The 20,967-nt window shown below is 44.5% G+C and overlaps 1 protein-coding gene across 1 annotated transcript in view; it reads left to right on the top strand.

Annotated features, from left to right (window-relative positions):
• XKR6 (X-linked Kx blood group related 6) overlaps positions 1 to 12,598 on the top strand; it is a 297,058-nt gene extending 284,460 nt beyond the window's left edge. The window contains exon 3 of the mRNA XM_014948389.1: positions 11,190 to 12,598. Coding sequence (XP_014803875.1) covers positions 11,190 to 12,154 — 965 coding nt within the window. The 3' untranslated portion in view covers positions 12,155 to 12,598. The remainder of the gene's footprint in view (positions 1 to 11,189) is intronic.
• Positions 12,599 to 20,967: the final 8,369 nt, after the last annotated feature.

Raw genomic sequence — 20,967 nt, 5'->3', positions numbered from 1 at the left:
TTTTTCCCACTTAAAATAATCACGTTCTTTTTTTTTTTTTCCTGTTGCTCTGGGAATGACTATTTTAAATAGCAGAGGGAAAAAAAGGTAGATCTCAGCAATTAACATCCATGCAGCACTGCCCATCTAACCAAGAGGCTACAAGAGCAGCACTCAGGTGTCTTTAGTCCCTAGAGATGCATGGTAGATTCATGCTAATGGTGGTGCTTTGTTCTCCATCTTAACTATGAAGGTAGCTTAGGTTGACTTTTCTCCTATCTCAGGTGGTTGGTAAGATTTGGATGCCTCTGGGTCACGTTGATGGCCATGTAGATACAAGGCTCTGCTCAGGCTACTCTGGTTTCTGAACTGAGGTCAGAAGCAACTCAGCACAAGAAGAACCAGAAAGCACACCAAGAAAAAGCAGTGGAAGTCTATAGAGATGACTTGTACTCCTCTCTGCTGGCTGTGTTCCTTTCAGGTTGAAACATGATTCTGTGATAGACTCTACTGCATTGTAACGTTGCCTACAAAGAGGGATTTTGCTCTGCATGCATATGTTTAAAACCTGTCCTTGATGGAGGTGTCGTCAGGACATCCTGATGGATCATTTCAAGTGAAACCTCTTGGGGTCTCTTGAGGAGCTTCAGATCCTCTTGTCTGTGGCTGTTGACTTTTGGGGATTCAGGTGGGGTTTCTTTTTCAGTGTGATTCTGAGACAGCAGTTAAAGGCATTCAGATTAACAGGATTTAACTGAAGTCTTTATAATTACAACGATGACCGTGCAGAGGGTATCTCACTCTTAACAGAGTGGCAATTCATACAGCCTTTGACAAAAATAGACCCGGATAAGAGTTCTCATGCTCTATTTCCAAACAACCTAAAGCGTGCCCGGAAAATCCTGGCTGCTGCTCCCCCAGCACATTTCCATGGCAGAATTATCCCAGGTGATTGGTACCTGGATACATTTAGAGCAGCCTCAGACCAGACTGTCTCTTGTTCCTGTATGTGTGGCATTAGAAGACAGAGATGCACATAGGGATTTGGTGCTGACCATCTCTATGAACCTTGATGCAGCCCTGTCTACATGAGATTCAGCATGCCCTTTGGAGGATGCAGTGGGGAAGGATGCACCAGGGCATTGTGGGAAGATCCTGTAGAGATATTTGCACTTGTGTAAGACAGACTGAGTCCTCACTGTTGGGGATGGGGGTTACCAGGCTCTGCAAACCCCAATTTAAGTGATAACCACAGCTGTTCTAGTTGGAAACACCATCAAATGTGGCCCCACACCGGCACCAAAACCACCGTCAGTAAGATTAATGAGATTTTTCATTTATTGGCCAAAAATCACAAAGGAAAGAACTGTTCTATATTAACACCCCCCAGACAGCATCCACTGAAGTGGAACCGTTTGCTTTTTGTCTGAGGGGGACCAAAAGAATTCTTTCTTTTATATTTTCTTAACACTTAGGGGAAGTTTCAAAACGGAGGGGTGATTTCAAAATAGATAGCTACCTGTCGTAAATAATGTCACAATAGTGTCACATCAAAAGGGACTACAAAGGAAAGATTAGTCTTGTTGGGTGTCCCCCTTCACCTCTGCTCCATGATTGCCTCCAGCTTCTTTAGGACTGAAACTGTTCACCCCAGATTCCTGAGTGGTTATAGACACGCACTCCCACTGAAAAGTGATTTTAAAGTTAATTTCCTTTAACTTTAATGAAAAGTTAATTTCCTTTAACTCCATTAAACCCCAGTCAGACACTCTGGTGGATGGAGGGACCTTCGGAAGAGGGCTTTTCTCCATAAGGCAGGGTTTGCTCGTCTAGCTATAGCAAGAGTCGTGCTCATATTTTCCTCAGACGTAGCTTTGAGAGCATAGCTGAGACCAGATTCCTAGAAGGTCTAACCTATATTGCCAAAATAACATTTTTCTGGCATAAAGCTGACTGCATGTCTGTATTACCCCTTGGAAGAGGGCTTTTCTCCATAAGGCAGGGTTTGCTCGTCTAGCTATAGCAAGAGTCGTGCTCATATTTTCCTCAGACGTAGCTTTGAGAGCATAGCTGAGACCAGATTCCTAGAAGGTCTAACCTATATTGCCAAAATAACATTTTTCTGGCATAAAGCTGACTGCATGTCTGTATTACCCCTTACCTAAGCTCTAGTTGCCATGCCTGGGCTCCCCAGATCTGTCTGGACTCAGCAGCCTGGGTTAATTTATGCTGCCCTTCTCCTCTCTGCTGGTATTTTATGAGCCATAATCTGGTGGTGAGCCACTGTACAAGACCAAAGATCCTGGTTAGTTAGGTGAGGAGAGGCTGGTTTGAAGATCTATGCATACATAAGGACTGAGATTTCAGCTTTATCTAAGTGCTGTCAGAAATGTCTCAGCTGGGGAGCGGATGTCAACAGCTTTTTTGCCTACATAAGTAGGTAAAAACTGGGATACCTGCAGTCAGCATCCTATGAAAGGGGTAAGGCTATTACAGAAAGCAAACAGTGGGCTTACATGGCTGTGAGGACTGTGTACACACATGCCTGTTGAGATCAGCCTTCTTCTCATTGATGTTGGGGGGGATACTGTCTTTCTGCTACTACTTTCTTGAAGATGGCAATAATTCCGTCTGGCTTTCAGGGAAATGCAACTTGACTGTGTCCTCTGACTGATCATGGCACCCTTCTCTCATCAGGTGGGTGTTGAGGGGTGGTTTTGCCTACTTGGCCTCCAGTGGCATAAAATCGTTGTGTTGCATCACTTAATTTGCCCACATTATGTTGGGTCTGTCAACTTCTGCTCTGCAGAAGCCGGTGCTAGCTATTCTGCTCATCTTGGAGCCAGGAACAGGTTTCCTCAACCCTCCTTTCTGCTCTCCTCACCTTGCTGGAACTCAGAGGTCTCCTCCAAGCTCTTGTGGGGATTTGGTGGGTGCCAAACTACTGCTGCCTAGGGTACTTTTCATCTTACCCTCTTCTCCTTGTTTGGTTGTTTCAGTTTGATCATCCACACTCCAGGTAGAGCTAATGGAGAGACAAAGAAGCATTTCCAGAGGGAAACTCATCCCATGTCTCAGACAGCTCTCCTTGGGTGGGATAAACACCAAGACACGTGATGCAAGGAATGTCTTCATCAAGAACTTTTTATAACAGGGGGGAAGCTTTGCCAGTCCTTATGTGGTGGGTGATAGCAAACATTTTCAACAGGAGATTTGACACTCCACTGAGGGTATTCAAGGACAATCCAAAACGGAGGGCAGATTATCCCATTTCTGCTTGGCCTGGGGTGCTTGTGCCTCCAGCAGGAGGATCAGTCGCTGGCTTGCATCCAGGAGAAGATACAAGACTGGATGGCCCCAGGGCCTGAGCCAGTTTGGCAGCTCCCGAGTTCACAGAGGAGATGAATAGGAGGAGACATGACAGAAGCAGCCGAGATAATGAGAGCACAGATCAGACGAATGTGGCCGGTCACCTCTTCTGGCAGTGGAGAAAAGGGGGCATTTGGGAGAGCTGAAAGGCAGCAGGATAAAAGGGGAGAAAAGCAAGTCCTTTTGAAACACAATCCGTAGTGAACCTGTGGACCTCAGTTCCTCAAGGCAGTGCCGAGGTGAAGGCTGGAGGGGAACTAAAAAGAGATCCGATGTTTCTGGGGTCAGTGAGGACATCTTAATTGAGCAAAAAGAAAAGGTTTTAGGAAGTATTCACATTTCAGGACATGAGCTAACCTTTAACTGGCAAAGGGTCGGAGGGCAAACTGTCCATGTGAGCAAGCTGTTCTGAAGTTGCCTTGCTAAAGACTTTCTCACTCTCACAATAAAAGGTTTGGGAACATGGATGTTGTCCAGGTCTAATGTGGAAGAGCCCTTCGTGTGTTCGCTTGGACACGGACTGTCCTTTATAGAAACTCAAAGCAAGCCTCATGTCAGGATGTCCCAGTGGGATTCAGTGGTAGAAGACCCTCTTCTTCTTGTCCGTATCTAGTTGGAGATTGGTCCCCGAATCCACTGCTGCAACATCTCTTCCCAGTGTCAGGCTCTGGTCTTTCATCCCTGGTCACTCCGGCTCTGAGTAGATGCCCACAGAGATGCCCACAAAGATGAGGGCAGGCCATTTCTGGGTCAGACTTGTGAGTGATGTTCACCTTACGTGGAATAGTGCTCATCTGCCACAATGGACTGGTGGCACACGGGAGAAACTGGTTAGGGAAGTGATGTTCACCTTACGTGGAATAGTGCTCATCTCCCACAATGGACTGGTGGCACACCAGAGAAACTGGTTAGGGAAATGTCCTATGAGGAAAACGAATGGCAAAACAGTCTATGCAGCCCATTATTTAGACTGGATATTAGGAAACATTTCTTCACAGAAAGGGTTATCCAGCATTGGAATAGGCTGCCCAGGGATGTGGTTGAGGCACCATCCCCGGAGGTGTTCAAAAGACAGGTTGACATGGTCCTCAGGAATATTCTCACTCTCACAATAAAAGGTTTGGGAACATGGATGTTATCCAGGTCTAATGTGGAAGAGCCCTTCGTGTGTTCGCTTGGACACGGACTGTCCTTTATAGAAACTCAAAGCAAGCCTCATGTCAGGATGTCCCAGTGGGATTCAGTGGTAGAAGACCCTCTTCTTCTTGTCCGTATCTAGTTGGAGATTGGTCCCCGAATCCACTGCTGCAACATCTCTTCCCAGTGTCAGGCTCTGGTCTTTCATCCCTGGTCACTCCGACTCTGAGTAGATGCCCACAGAGATGCCCACAAAGATGAGGGCAGGCCATTTCTGGGTCAGACTTGTGAGTGATGTTCACCTTACGTGGAATAGTGCTCATCTCCCACAATGGACTGGTGGCACACCAGAGAAACTGGTTAGGGAAATGTCCTATGAGGAAAACGAATGGCAAAACAGTCTATGCAGCCCATTATTTAGACTGGATATTAGGAAACATTTCTTCACAGAAAGGGTTATCCAGCATTGGAATAGGCTGCCCAGGGAAGTAGTTGAGGCACCATCCCCGGAGGTGTTCAAAAGACAGGTTGACATGGTCCTCAGGAATATCATTTAGTTTTGGTTGTTTTTTTTTTAATTGCTTATTTCTTATTTCTTTTTTTGTCAGAGTTAGGTTTTTGGTTGGACTAGATGATCTTTAAGGTCCCTTCCAACCTAGATGATTCTGTGATTCTATTATTTGCATACTGGTAATAATCCATACTATTCCATGTTCAAAGTGAAAAACAAACAGGAAGAATGAAGGAGAGAAGAAAAAGTCATTTCCTTCTCCAAAAGAAAAAAAAAAAGAAAAAAAAAAAAGAAAGATCAAGCATCACACTCCAGCAGGAACAAATGAAAATCAGAGCTGGGGTCTGATTCTGACTCCTTTTACTGTGGTGCAAGTAAATAAATAAAAGATTAAAAAGTACGAAGGAGCAAATTTCAGGCTAGGTTATCACAACGGCAGAATCTGTCTCCATCTCTTTTGTATATAAACGCGTTTTCACTCCGTGTGCATCAAAATGAAAACCTGTTCCTCGATTCACACTGAGCTTCGGGGAGGAACGTGCCACCCAAAGGGGAAAACACGATAAGAGGGTTCATGGCACAGAGACCCGAGCAGGCAGGGAGTGATGGGGAGGAACCCAGAGGTGGCACTTGGCATCAAAGCAAGCGCTGCCTCCGCACAGGGGTTGATGGAAGGTTTCGTGTCGCACTGAATATTTCCTGTCCAGCTCACCCGGGAGAAACGTTGGTATCTTCCCATTTTGTTTTAGTGGAGTCTTCAGGAGAATTAATGTCAAAAAAGAAATAGAGCACCATTTAGGCATCGTTTTCAGCTTTAAAGGGACAGGCACCAAGGTAAAGACTTAGGGAATACACTACACTGAGTGCATTCAGATTACTTACAGCCAATAACCTGCAGCTGGATTCGTGATGAAAACTGTACATACCCCTAGTGAAAAAAACTCTCTCCTCAGCTGAACAACACTGTAAGGGAAAAACGGATCTATTGTTCATTTTAAATATTCATTTTTTTGTGTGTCTGTGTGTGATTTGTCTGCAGCTTTTATTAGACTTGCTGTAAAACCATATGCGATTGCATAGCATGAGTGGGCCAGATAGACTGGGATGTCTTTCCATGCACTGGTTTTATTCCTGCACTTATGTGGGCTTTAAAAACAGCAATAGCAATTTAAGGGGAGTAATTGTTTTGAGTCTGTCTTGTGGATATGGATTTTTCAAAGACCCTCAGTATATTTCTGAGATGGCCTTTTCTTTTCCTGGGCCATCAGCAGGAACTAGAGGATGAAAACCAAAACAGGCTGAAATTCAGCTGGCTCCTGCAAGCTTCAGCAAGGCTTCAGGTGCTTCCCTTGAACTCAGAGTGGTCCATGCTCCTCTCCTCCAGCATCAGATGGTTATCTGCATTATACTCTAGTCCATTCATGTTTTCATGGTCCCAAGCAATGGCTCTGATTTCCTGGTCTCAGAGACTCTATTCCTTGGTCTAACACTCTTCTCAGAAAGTTTAACTTTTTATACCTGCCTGATTTCCTATTGCTTCCTCATTTTTCTTCACCGTTTACTGTTACTTGGTCCCCTTGTGTGTTCACCACTGAGGGCTGTTCATTAGCCATTAGCCACTCCCCCTCCCCCTGAGAAAGGCAGAATTACTATGGCAAGAAGTCAGCTTCCAGGCAGTTCAAGATATTGGGCGAGTTCAGCTCCAGATTCAGACACCTAGACAAAGGTGTCTCCCATAGAGGCATCTCCATGTGATGGGGGTGTCCAAGCTTCCCTTGTATTCAGCAGACATGTAGGCAATACAACCACAGGGTCTAGATGTTGACCTTCATACAATCTGGCTGCCCTGGACATAATGGCGAAGGAAAGAATTTGGTTGACTTTTGCCTGGTGTCATTTGAGATGCCCTGAGTAGCATACCTCACTCCAGCTTCCAGCTCAAAAATGTTCCTGTCTTCCATATGCGAGCTCATCACATCTGCCAGCTCCACTTGGAGATCTGGGATATCCTAGAGCATCTCAAATGTTGGTGGATTCCCATCTGTGATGGTTGCACTAAGTCTTAATTCTCCACTGAGTAAATTAGGAGAGATCACTCACCCATGGACACCCCTGAGGTGAATCTCTACAGGAGGAGGTGATTCCTATCTGAAATGCCTTGGCAAGGTGCACTGTGATGTAAAGGAGATCTATTCCCTGCTATAGCATGGATTTTATGTGAGACCTTGGATAAATACTTCAGATCTTTGTGCTTCTTCTGTCAAATGGGGACATTATAGAGCTCTGCCTCACCGTGCTGAATGTAGGTTAGGAGACGTCTCACTGTAAGGACTTCAGGACACATTACTAAAAGGACCTGGGGAACTAATTCTTGTGATGTATCATTCAAGACACATGGGCTTGACTCCTTAATGGTGCTGACTGTGGCCTGTGAGTCACTCATTGCTTCCCAGCAGGTGACAGGAGGATTCTGAGGGCTGTTGTAGAGCCTGGTACAGAGAGTTTGAAGACAACCCCAGTCAATGCTACTCTGACTTGTTACAGGCAGGTGGGATACAGATCCCACAGACACCGCCATAAGGCTTCCAGTCCCATGGTAAACGATGTCCTTCTGACTCGAGAGTGCCCACACAGATGTGTCAGTGGATGGTGGGTATTTTGCACTCCCAAGACTAAGCACAGAGTGGGAGGAGTGGGAGTGGGTTTATTGAAGTGACTTCAGTTTTAAACCAGCCCCAACTCTTTGATAAACAAACCTTGGAAGGGAGTCGAAACCCACTCGTGCTAGATGAAGGTGCGTCAGTCACCATGTGCAAAAGTCAAAATCAAAATAAAGAAAGTACTTCCCATGTGATCCAACTTACCAGAACTTTTTGTTCTGGTTGTAATTGGAGAGATCTGTATAGTTTCTTAGAAATAAGGCCTGGAGAAATGGCAAAGAAGGTAAACATTTATCCCACAGTCTGTGAGAACTACATTGTGTGAAGATTTCAGAGACTTGAAGTAACAGGCAAAGATGGGAATAAGAAATTTATGACCAAGATGACAAAAGCTAAGGTGTGCTTTGTCATTTAAGGCTGTATGAAATAGCCAGGGAATAATTTCTGTGGCAACACAGTAAGAAGTACTTCAGAAATCTTCATATTGCTCCATGGCATTTCCTGTTGATGTCCACCTCCTGATCGCACCCCCCCAGACACACAGGTTCAGATCCTGCTCATCATTAGGATGCCAAAATTTGCATTCGCCACAGAGTCCTGAATTTTTAAACAAGGGCAGGAATATGTCAAAACGTCTAGAGATACTTCATCCTTTCCCTCCTCCAGCTCACAGTGCAAATGAGGAGGCAACAAAGTGTTTTGCAAGGGTAGGACTCATCCCACCTGACTGCTGGCGTTCGCGAGTCACCGCGTTCCCCTGTCAAGGGATGGAGACAGACACTTTGGGAGCATGAGTCAAACCCCCCCCATTCTTGTCCCACACGCGCATCTTAGGACAGGGTGAATCACTTTCTGGGGGTGTCTGCCTCTCTCTGCTGACTCCAGGAGACGTTCAGATGACTATCAGCCGGCGTGGTATCGTGCAAGGGGAGTGACTCAACACGCACACTCTCAGCCAGCGCTGTGCAATTTACGGCAGAGACTGTGATTAGTGTAGGTTTCTGCACTGAAAACCTTACACTGGGAAAAGCCTTTATGCATACACTGGGTTTTTTGTTTCTGGTGTTTTTCATTCCTCTCTCTGTTCTAGAATAAATGAACCCAACACCAGCATTTTTAAGCCAGTGTGACACATCTGTCTCTTGTGGGTTGGCGCTGCTCGAGTTTCAGTACACAAGTACTTCTGAGGCCGTGCAAGTTTCTAGTATAACAGCCCTAAAATAAGACAATACATGACTTTTTCTTTCTTTTTTCTCTTGCTACTCACGGAAAGTTTTCAAACTGAGTAGCTAGAAGATACTGCAACAAACAGTACTTTCACATGTGGCATCACTAACCTTAAGAATTGTGGGGCATTGCTCAGCCTTCCAAAGCTGTTCTGTCTACCAAGAATGTAGCACGTCTGATAGGTTAAAAATAAATCTGATCTACATCTATTTGGGGCTGAGGCTATTAATTTTCAGAAGTTTCCATCCGTTAGAGACCCCGAGTACTATATGCAAGTGTTTCTTATTGAGGACTTAGAACTCAGGGAAAATTGTGGTTTTCCTTAAAGATAGTGGCCTAAAGCTTCCCTCTTTGATAAGGCTATTGGTATTACTGGTTTGTGGGGTTTCGTTTTTTTAAAATTCAGTCTGAAATGCTAATGCATGTGTGAGCCCAAAGGGAAGGTATTGAAAGAGAGACTTGCAAGCTGATGGAATGGCATAGTTTGGTGGACCTGCAGGCTGGGAGAATTTCAACAAGGGACAGAGATGGAGATCTGCCATCCTTCCTGGCCACCTTCTCCAGCACCTCTCCTCCAGACATAGCTAGTCTGGAAGGCTGGAAATCTAACCCCACCACACTGTGGGGTGGGCTCCTCAAAAAGAAGATAAAGACTCTAGAGAGAGGTCTGAAGAGCCAGTGGATCTTTCTTCCATCCCCGTGGGATCTAGGCCCTTGTGGGCAGAGGGAAAAGCAAGACAAAAATGAGAAGCAATTTAGAGTTTTCAGGCATTTTAGGTTTTTAGCCCTGGGCAGCTGCAGGAAGGTGCTCCTTGGGTTTTCTTAAAGTAGTAAAACCAAGATAGAGCTGGGCTTGTTTTCCAGTACTTTACACATCAGAGATGGAGGGGCATTTGTTAGTGTTTGTTTTGCTTGAAACCATTAGCATTTTTCCTTTGGATTTTATAGGTGATGCCCCCAGGGAAATCTTTGGCAAAGGCCCAGTCAAAGTATAGCTGCCAAATTATTTATCTTCCCAAACATGGATCTTAGTCCATCTTCTCTTCCCTCACCTGCAGAGCAGTTGTCCAGTGAGCGACAGTGGAAGCAAAGGAATGAGATGCCAGTGGCCTTTTCTTTTCCTGGGATTCTGCCGATTAAGTTTTATTATGACGCTTTGCTCGATGAGTTGTTCAATTTACCTTTGCGATAATCAATGGCATTGTATTATTAAAAGTTCCTGAAGTGTGACGGGGCACTGTTTTATCCATTGGAGGAAATGAATAGTTTAAATTGATTGTGGTGGGGAATAAGATCAGGGCCTTTTGGAATATCATGGGGTGCCTGCCCCTTGCTGGGGTGCAAGGGGTTGAGTTGGGAACCAAGGGTGACCCCGGGGCAGGTAATGCCCTCACTGATGGGAGCAGTACCAGATCTGAGGGCACTGGGAAAAGCTGTGTTGCTGGTAACGGCTCCCTCAGCAGTCCCAGACAAGACAAGGGCATGGACCAGGTCTGAGGTTCCTCCAGGGATGCCCACCTGGAACAGAATGAGACAGGGCTGGAGACATGACTGCCACTTGGATCTGTGGTCCATCCAGGAGAGAAGGTTGAAGATAAGCTACCTCCCACATAGACTCTCAGTCCATCCTGGGACCAGGGCAGGGGAGTTGCTGGAGGGATCAGATTCTTTGTTTTGGGACCATTTGACCATTGATGAGTCTTGATGTTCCCTCTATTTATATATTCATCTGCATGGGGCCACAGGGTGACAAAAAAACCTGACCAACTGCCCATTATTCCCAAAGGCGAACGCAAACAGGGATTCCTGGTTAAGGCAGAATCAAGTACAAGTCAATGTGAACGTTGCTTGTATTAAATTATTTTTGAATAAATAAAGACCCCTGTAGTTACACGAATATGGAAGTCCTGCTCCTGCAATGGTGCACTCCAAGATAGACAGAAAGTAACCTCCATACTTGGGCTGCAGTGTTTAGACAGGATCCAGATTGCCAGTTCTCAAATGTGGATCTAATAAGGCTGAGGACAGAGGCTGTTCCCTGTGAGAAGAGAAGAGTTGGGGTGGGGTGGCAGAGCCAACGGCTCATGAAGATAATGTGCCGTGTCAGAGAACTCCTGAATGCAGCATCTTTTCCAATTCCCACACTGATATTTCTGTATTTCTCTCCTCTAGACTGTAAGGACAACCTGACCTGAGTTGAACCTTTAAGCTACTGAGCCTGCCCCAGATGCAATTATTTAGTGAGCAGATGATGTTTTCAACCAAACCTCCTGTCTAACTCAGTGGATCTGTGTGTCTTCCGGCAGGTGTGTCCTCTGTGGCCTCCCTGATGTCCCTGGCTTGGGTGCTAGCCTCCTATCACAAGCTTCTTCGGGACTCTAGGGACGACAAGAAGAGTATGAGCTACAGAGGGGCCCTCATCCATCTCTTCTGGCGCCTCTTCACCATCTCATCCCGAGTTCTTTCTTTTGCTCTCTTTGCTTCCATCTTCCAGCTCTACTTTGGGATCTTTGTAGTGGTCCATTGGTGTGCCATGGCTTTCTGGATCATCCATGGTGGGACAGATTTCTGCATGTCTAAGTGGGAGGAGATCCTCTTCAACATGGTGGTAGGGATTGTGTACATTTTCTGCTGGTTTAATGTCAAGGAAGGGCGGACTCGATACAGAATGTTTGCGTATTACACGGTAGTCCTGACGGAGAACGCTGCCTTGACGCTCCTTTGGTATTTTTACAGAGATCCTGACACTACTGACTCATATGCCGTGCCAGCACTGTGTTGTGTCTTTCTTAGCTTTGCTGCTGGGATAGCTTTGATGCTGTTATATTATGGTCTGCTGCATCCCATGGGGCCAAGAGCTAAGATCTTTGCCAGCTCCTGTTGCGCCGAGCTGCTCTGGGGCATTCCTTTGCCCCCCGATGTTGAGCCCATGGCACCCCAAACCCCTGGGTACCGGGGGGCCCAGGCTACGCCCACCAGAGCGGTCACGGAGCAACAGGAGGAACTCACAGCTGACACTTGCTTGCCCGTTTTCCAGGTGAGAGCAATGGTACCATCTACTCCATCTGGGCGACCCTACCCCCCAGAGGGGCCTCTCATTAAGATTGACATCCCAAGAAAAAGATACCCTGCATGGGATGCTCATTTTGTAGACAGGAGGTTAAGAAGAACTATCAACATCCTCCAGTATGTCACCCCCACAGCTGTAGGTATTAGGTATAGAGATGGACCTCTCTTATATGAGTTGCTACAATATGAATCTTCACTTTAAAAGCTCCTTAAAGCAAAAGTAAAAGAGGGGACCTTATTTTTGTTTACGGTAAACACAGATCATGAAACAAACACAAACCTTCAGATAAGCTTTCTTTCTGGTTGCTGTATGTATAAAAAAAAAAAAAAAAAGATATTCTCTATGTTTTGTAAGTAAAAACAAAAAGAAAAACTTTTCTTTTGTTTTTTACACACAAGAAACAGTATTTCAACTTCCACACCTAGGATTCACAGGTGGAGAAGGAGGCATCTCCACATCAGTTTTATACCGTACACCAAGTGTAGAACATTATTTATGGGATTGGTGCTGATTGAAAAATAAAAAAAAAAACAAACAAACAAACCTACAACTGCCTTATGCCCTTAGGTGCTGAGTTTCATTAAGTACTGTCACCTTTCTCATGCAAAACTCTTTGATGATTATATGCCAGGAAAAAAAACAACCAACTGAAATACAAACCTTAAAATAAAAAAAAAAAAAAAAAAAAAAGCAAAGAAAAAAATGAACAACAACAACAAAAAGAGAGAAACCTATGAAAAACAATCTTGTTGCTCTTATTGGATTTCACAGAAAAAAAAAACCCAAAATGTCTAAAGATAAGAAAGCAAAGCCAAGACCCCCCCCCCCCAACAGAGTTTGATTTTTTTCCCCAACAGTTGAAAGACAAAATCAGGTCTGTAACTCAATTTTGGCAATGCCATTTGGCCAAGGCTGAGATCCTTGACCGAGTGGCGTTACAAAGGCCATCCCACCGTGTAACCCCTTCCCTCGTGGAAACGGGCCGTGCAAAATGGCCAGTTTGCACCAGATTATTATGGTAATACAGTATCTGATCTTGTTTCCAACCAACCGCACACGCTAAAGTGCCACTGGCTCCAGTGGAGTAACCATCTGAGCCCAGAATAAGGCCTGCCACCTTGATTTCTGGAAAATACGGAATCTGCAAACGTTGAAATTATATACCAAAAAAAAAAAAAACCACCCCACATTATCCTAAAGTACATCTACACATATCTAATAACTATTTCAGTAATAATAAAACTCAGCATAGTAGCAAAAAGCGAGTCAATTTAAAGGCACAATACTTGATCAGTGACTGGCAAAATAATTTGACCTACTGTATCATTTTAAGGCTGTGAAAGGCATACATGTATTATTTGTAATCTCGTGTAAGACCTGTCATGTCTCATTCAGTGCGAGCCTTAAAGTGATTGTAAAGCATCCTTCGTTCCATTTTGGGGTTTTTTGGGTTTTGATTTTTGTTCTGTTCTGTTTTGTTTTTAAAGGAAAACAAAACATGAAAGTCGGGATAAAAACAAACAAACAAACAAACAAACAACAACAAAACAACCAACAAACTTCTTCAAACGGTAATAACCTGTAAACTGACTCAACGTCTTGAGATGATTTTGGTGCTTTGTATTTTCGTTGATGTTGTTGTTGTGATTTAGCTGAGAATTCTTCAACTCGGTACATGTGGGGAACTGCTGATAAAAACTGTCTCGTGTCACCCTCTACTGTAAGTACATGGCGAGAAACACCACCAGAGGAAATCCAAGAGCGTAGCCAGAGCATCGTGGTTTAGCTTAGCCTTCTCACCGCAAGGAGATGCTGCCACCTCCGATGATGGCAAAGCCTAGACGGTCACCTGCCGAGGGTTGTGTGGTTGTCTTGACCCATAACCAAATAACCCGCTCGGTGTCTTGAACATTCACATCTCTCCAATTCTGTTTCTGTGCTGGAATCTCTTGTTTCGAGTTAAATCACGGGTTTGCGTCTTATCTAACACCCTTTTTTTCCTTTTCGAGAGTATTGCTCCTTTAAAGGAATATTTCCCGTTTCAGGGCATCTTTTCAATCCCACCGTCCCTCTACTTGGGAGGGGAAAAAAAAAGACAAAAACAACAACAACAACATGAGATATTTTTAAGTGAATGCTGTAGTATTTTCTGTGTGCAATTGCAATTTTTTATTCCAGAAATACTGTAACTGTCTAGGGTGCAAAACTCCCATGCTGACCTGTTCTGAAAAGAAGATCAGCATGGGGGGGGATATTTTTTAATTATGATTATGATTTTTTTTTTTAATTTGAGGAATCGGTTGGTTTTTTTAATTATAATAGTATTTAAAGAAACTAGTACCAATTTTATATAACAGTTTAAAGAAGCTGAATGCTTTCTTCGCCTGAATATACCTGAAGAGAAACATTTTTTTCAATCAGTGATCCTTTGCAGTGTTCTGAGAAAATGTTGGGGTTTCCTCAGTTGTTTCATTTTGTTTTGTAAAGAAAACTTTTAACTGGTGCCTGTCCCTTTTAAGGAGGGCAGGACTTGTTCACGCCAAACTATAGACACACGGCAAAGTTTATAAGAAGCCAAATTGTCACTGGTACTGTAATTCCCAGTCAAACTCCATTTCAGGCAAATGTTTCTGGGCTCTGATTATAACCAATATGATGGTCACATTTTCATGCAAAGGGAGGGATTTTGTCTTGTCATTCCTCATCTAAATTCCCAGTCCCTTGTTTACTGTGCACATAAATATATATATATACACGCACTTATATATATTTGTGAAAAGCTTTCATTTGCCTCCTCCATTGTTTGTGTCCCGTAACCATCCCCTTCTCAAGTGTCCTACTAACATTTCACCCCGTTTCTTCCCTAACCAGTATGCTGTCTCCATAAAAAGAGGTAATTTGTGAAGTGAACTTGCTGTCCCCACCTCCTGGGTCATAAAAACACAGAGGTGCCCACCCTCTAGCAACAGGCCTGCATTTCTCCTCCCAGGACTTTCTTTTGACTTATCTTTAATACTAGTGTAGATTTACTCTGACCCAGACTCACGCCTTGTGTAAAGACTCTCTTTTGTCCTTCCATGGAGATCTCTCCTCTACATATTTTGTTTCATTGGCATAAGCCTGAGAAAAGAATGGCTGACAAACAACCCTTCTGTTCCTCGGGGATCTTTCCTCCAGGAGAGAGCATCCTCATTTCCAAAAGCACCAAGAGGAGATCCCCCGTTGTGAACTTGTCAACCTTGACGTCTGGTTTGAAGACCTTATCCCACTCCCTGGCCCCACTGGATAGCTGGACCCTGCCGCTTCGCACCGGGACAGTGAAATGAGTCAACGAGCCGAGGCACATTCATCAGGAGTCAAGGAGGAGACCCGTCAGTGTTGCCTGTCATGAGGATCTGCAGCCTGCCTTCCCTCAGGAACGGGACCCTTGCTCCAGACCACCACACCAACAGCCGTCCCCTCCATCCCGTTACGGGAGCAGAGGGGCAAAACACTCTAGAAGTGACCTTACCTCTCAACACAGTGCTAATTTCTCACAACCAAACCAGCTTGACTAAGGGCTTGACACAACCCTGCTCCAAAGTCCTCCTTCGTGGCTCATGGTATGGATAACAATGAAGGCAGGTGCCTCCACTGAGTGTTCAGACTGTTTCATTACGCTTAGTTGCATAAACTTTCTGCCTCCGCTATTAGTCCTTTCTTCTTTGAATGATATATATCCACTGGCATCTTGATTTAGCAAAAGATTTCCAGTGAGAGCCTGTGTCAACCCTGAAGAACTATTTCTCTTTGAAGGACTTCATTACAGCCTTAACGTAAAGCGCGTGCTCTACCACTACACCCAACGAGTTCATGGTGGACAGTTTGGTGTGGTGACCATTTTCTCTTGGGTTTATCTGTGATCTTGTTGCCAAACAGCGCCTTTTGCCAAGCCAAAAGCTCGGGGAGGAAAACCACCCCCAGCTCTTTATTGGTACTAATCCCAATGCTAAGACTCTAGTTCCTTGCCTCCTGGGTTGGTTTTTTTTTTTTGCCCAGGGTCTTTTTGGTTTTTTGATGTGCAATTTGGCAGGATGGCCAGTGACTTGTTTTGGTTTCACTTGGTTTTTAACTTCTCAGCTTCTCCTTGGTAGCTTAGTTAGACCATGTTCCACCTTCTTGCCAAAAGACACTGCATGAAGCGTTTTTCAAACTGTTGTGGAGAAGGTTGAGTCCATCCATAAATACGCATCGCAAGATCAGTGCGCAACGTCTCTGGCACATTTGTGCTGCTGGATTCACCCTGGAATCATCTAAACCAGCCAACTATGCCACGCCAGGGAAAAGCCAGGGCACGAGGGCTCCACCATCCCCGCTATTATAGTTTTTGAACCTTGTCTGCCATGGTTTTGACCGACTCCAACGAGCCCTGGGCTTGGGCACAGCTTGCACAGGCGTTGACGCTGGTCAGAGACCATCCCCAATCAGCAGTTTGGATGCAGCTGCTCTGTATGAGGAGTGAAAGAGTTTAGCAGTGTGGATGTGGCCAGCACTTGTCAGTTGGCTTCATGGCCAGAATGGATGCTGGCAGTGCTTAATTTACTAATAAAGATGTAACTGTGTGCCCCAGACCAGTACTGGGGACTCAGGACTTGGTGAGGAACATCAGCTCCGATCTGACATTTTTCTATTTTCCACCCAATTCAAGGGACAAAGTATTTTTTCAGTTCACTTTGTTCTTTTTGCTGAGTTTATTTTGCAAACAGCGTCACTTTTATCGTGCTGATGTCAAGCCATCCATCTGTCCCTCCCTCCACGTCAGATGGCTGGCACCCTTAGCGTGATCGCCTTATACATCTGTAGGCAGCTAATTGGGAGACAGGAATTACTCAGACCAGACCAAATCACCAATGGAAATACAGGAATTACAAGGTCCCTGCCCATGCCCTTGTCATGCTTTGCCACCCACACGAGACATTTTTCATCCAGAGCTTATCCAGCCTAAACTGCAGAAGAGGAGCTGTTGTACTATAATTACCAGCGGAAAGTGCAAGAAAACCACCGATTTCGAGTGTAAATACATATATATTTTTTCAGTCTTTTGGGCTGGAGCTAATTGTCTGCTTCATCCTGTCCTTCCCCGTACCTGCCAAAAAGTCAGTAGTCATTTGCATGTATTTTTATTTAAAGCTGACTAGATGAAACAGGGCAAAATTAATTTCAAGCTTTAGTCAGGGGTCTGCTGAAACCTGGCTCAGGTTTCTCATGAGGGGAAACCTCGCTGTTGACTTTCAGAGAGCAATCATCCCTTGCTTTTCAGACCTATTTTTTTGTACGTTCCAGATTCACTTCACAATTTATCCCTGCTCATCGTCCCTGTGCAGAAATGCATGACATACCTGTCACCCCCCACACCCCCAGCATGACTCAACCTCCTGAAGAAAATGTGGTCCTGAGGTCCGTCCAGCGAGATTTCGTTGAAGCTCAGAGGTGCTTTGAAAAGGAAAACTTACTACTGTGCATTTGCAAAACCTTTTAGTGCCTGCTTGCTGGGCAGCTTGGGCAAGAGACAACTTGGAAGCTGCCGGAGTCAGCGGAAAATTGTGGAGACAGGCTTTTCTAGGGTCTTTTCTTCTTTCGCTGGGTTGGCTTTTCTCTGGAATCTGTTCAGATTGAATGTGGTCATGCTAAAAAAAAACAAACAAAACAAAACAAAAAACCCCAGAAAACAAAAGCCCAAATAACCACAACAAAATAAGGTCTATACCGATCCCCATAGAAGCCGAGGTAGCTGATGTTAGATGGTAGGGATGATGTGAACTCCGTTGTGTACCCTTTGCTTGCTGAAGTTTGCATGTTGTTCTTTTGGCAGTGGTCTAAAGCCCTGGGCTTTTGGGGATGGAAGTTTCCCAGGGTTATGATTGCTGGTTTTATTTTTTTTTCCTTGGAGCTCAGGTGTATTCTGGTGCAGAGAATCTCAGCCTGGTTTGAACGAGAAGATTTGAGGCTATCCCAAATAGACGTGGGCAAACCTTTCACTGTGTGCAGAACGCATTTCCAGACCTTTGGGTACCGCTAGAGATTGTTGCAATCTGCTTCTTTCTCCATGAGCACGTTCAGAATCGCTTCATTGTTCTGTTGCGTTTGAACTTGGGAATGATGGTTGTGGTGGCTCTTTTCTGTTGAGGTGTGATTGTGAAGAAAGGTAGGAGCCTTCCTGCTGTGCTAGATATTGCCTGTGTTCAACCCTTGTTCCTTACTTGAAGCTCAGACAGTAGGATAATGAGAAAAATGAGGAAATGAGGTGATGGAGAGCTGCATATGTTCCATTGGCTGTTCCACTGATGAGGAGGGAAGCAATTGGTGACAATTAAAATAAATCTGCATAAACCATCTGGACCTTAACGTATATTCAGATGTACACGCAACCCAATTGGAAAGTGACGTTGCTGATTAACTAATGTGGACTATAATTTCTTGTTGTATATTTAAAAACTAAAAAAAACAAAGCAAAATCCACAACAAAACAAAGCATTGCAAGCAGATAAAAATTAAAAATTATTTGAGAACATAAACTTTACTTCCCCCCACACACACACCTCTGGGACACGTGCAGCAAGGCATCTGTTGGAAAACCAGGCACTTCTTTGTAATACGCGGAGTTATTTGGATTTATGCACTGCTGTGTTTGTCAGATGGTCTTTTACAGCGAGTGTAGAAAGTGGCCACGGTCTAAAACTCATTGCAGATTTCTGGGTGACAGTTCTCCTGGGTTTCGACCCCAGCTCTGCCACGAAGTTGCTGTGTAACCTTGGGCAAGTGATTTAAACCTTTCTGTGCCTACAGTTTACCCATCTGTACATGGGTATAATAATATTTACCTACCTCACAGGGGTGTTGTGAGGCTTAAGGAAACGCGTGTGGGACGTGCTGGGAGTGCGCCGTAAAAAAATTTCATTCTTGCTGGGTTTGTGCCGTTATCGGGAATGAGCAGAAAAGGGGTTTGTTACAGCACGCAGAAGGAAAACCTGCTGGTGCGTGCATGTGTGTGTCGAGAAAGTGATCTTAAGTCTTTTCTCTCCCCAAAAGCAAGGAACGGAGAAAATTGTTGTGCGCCAACCGAATTAGCCTTGCTTTCCTGGTCAAATGTAATAGCACTGTTTGCAATATGATTTTCCTACACAACAGGTGACCTTTCCCTTTTTTCCTTTCTGTTTCTGGAAACTTGAAACTAAAGATCACAAAAGTATTTCTGAACCGAACAGATTACTGACGAATACTTGAATTTCTTTAAAAAAGTCGCTCTCATCAGCCACGGTTAATGTGCACTAATCTTTCAGTCATCAGCTTCCATCTGAATACAGTGAAAAATTTGCTCACGCTGTTTTGGAATAGCCTGGACTTTATTTGGGAGGCTGGTTATACTGTTTGCTGAGGACTCTTTAGGCATGGGAAAACTAGCGTCTCAGCTGATAAACACGTGAAAAATCTTTTTTTCTTTTCGTTTTTTTGCCTTTAAGTTTCTTGACTGCCTAAGACAGCACAATAATTGCAGTTTACTTGGTTGTACAGTAGCTTTGTTGGTTTTTTTTTTTTTGAACTGTTCCCTTACGCGAAGGGCGAAGGTGGGTTGTGAAAGGATAAACTAGACCCAACACTGCTCACGCGTGACTCTTCTCAAAGTACCTGCTTTCCTGGAGAAAATTCTGTGCCACATCCAGAGAAACTAGACCAGGCCTGCCTTCACCATCCTCCTGCAGGCAAAACTTCCCTTGCCATCAGTGGGAGTTTTGACTGTTGATTATGTGTCTATCAAGGTGGATTCATCCCTGGTTGAAACCTCAGATACTCTGGTGAAACCCAGGATAACTTTCTTTAGAATGAGGGGAGGGATCCAGTTCGTTGCTCCAAATATTGCCACTGGTCAGACAATTTGGAAGGTGAAAAAAAAAGCATGTGATTGAAAGCCTGTTTGGTTTTATTTTTTTTTGTGGTTTTGAGCCAAGTGTTTTAATTGTCTAAGTGTCCTGACCACCATATAACGTCTCTTTTGGAAATGCAATGCGAGGCAAGAATCCCTGCTCCCTCTTAGAAAAGCTTTTTGAAGTCTACTCATGCGCTCCTTACTCAGGCAAAACTCCTGGGTTTTGTTGCTGGGTCTTGTTTTCTTTCCTGAGTAAGGACTGTGAAATCTGGCCTGATCTGGATCACTGGGCAGTGTTTCAGGCGGCTTGTTGTCTTCTCCAACCCAAGACTTGCCTTGCATGAAGTAAGAACGAAGCTAGGAAACCCTCCTCTAGCTCCGTCTTGGTCTGCCACGTACCTTCCCCGTCCCTTTTCTGTGTCCACCACGGGGAGGTAGTTCAAAATTTTCTGGCTTACATGGGCCAGGCTCTTCCACACGACTAACCAGGCAGCTGTATATCTTCCCTCTGGGGCAGAGCAAATCCAGAAGCCCAACTCTTGCAGATGGGCCACTGCTCATCTGCATGGGCTTTGGGTCTGCTCCTTCTCCGTTCTCCTCCCCAGCCGTTTATTTGTCCTGTTTTAAGCACTCAGCTCAGTGCTTCTGGATTCTTTTTACTGCTTCTATTCCAAAAAAAAAAAAAAAAAAGAGATTGAAGCTGGGTAAAAAAACAACAAACAGCAATGTAACTCCTTCGGTGCTATGCTAACTGCTTTGTTCGACCCAACCAAATGCTGGCCAATATATAGATTTTCCCTCTTTGTCCTAAGAAGCACCACACACATCTGTGTCTTGAACAGGGATGGACTGAGAGGGGTGAGAGAGGGCAGGTGTGGTTTTGAAAGCAATGAAAGTCTCGTATGTATCTGGTAGAGCAAAAAAGGAGATGTAAATGCAGGATGCTTTCAAAGCTAGTTGTCGCCCAGCTCATGGAAGTAAATAGGATATAGCCTTTAAGGTATTGAGGGCATTATATATATATATATATATACTTAAAAAAAAAGGAAAAAGACAAAAAAGTTCACCTTATCGATAAATCGCCCTTTAATTTTCCTGAAAATGTACTGTT

The sequence above is a fragment of the Calidris pugnax genome, unplaced genomic scaffold (assembly GCF_001431845.1).
Source record: "Calidris pugnax isolate Ruff unplaced genomic scaffold, ASM143184v1 scaffold140, whole genome shotgun sequence".
Classification (NCBI taxonomy): domain Eukaryota; kingdom Metazoa; phylum Chordata; class Aves; order Charadriiformes; family Scolopacidae; genus Calidris; species Calidris pugnax.
Note: the sequence above shows the minus strand (reverse complement) of the source record. Positions and strands in the feature narration are given on the sequence as shown.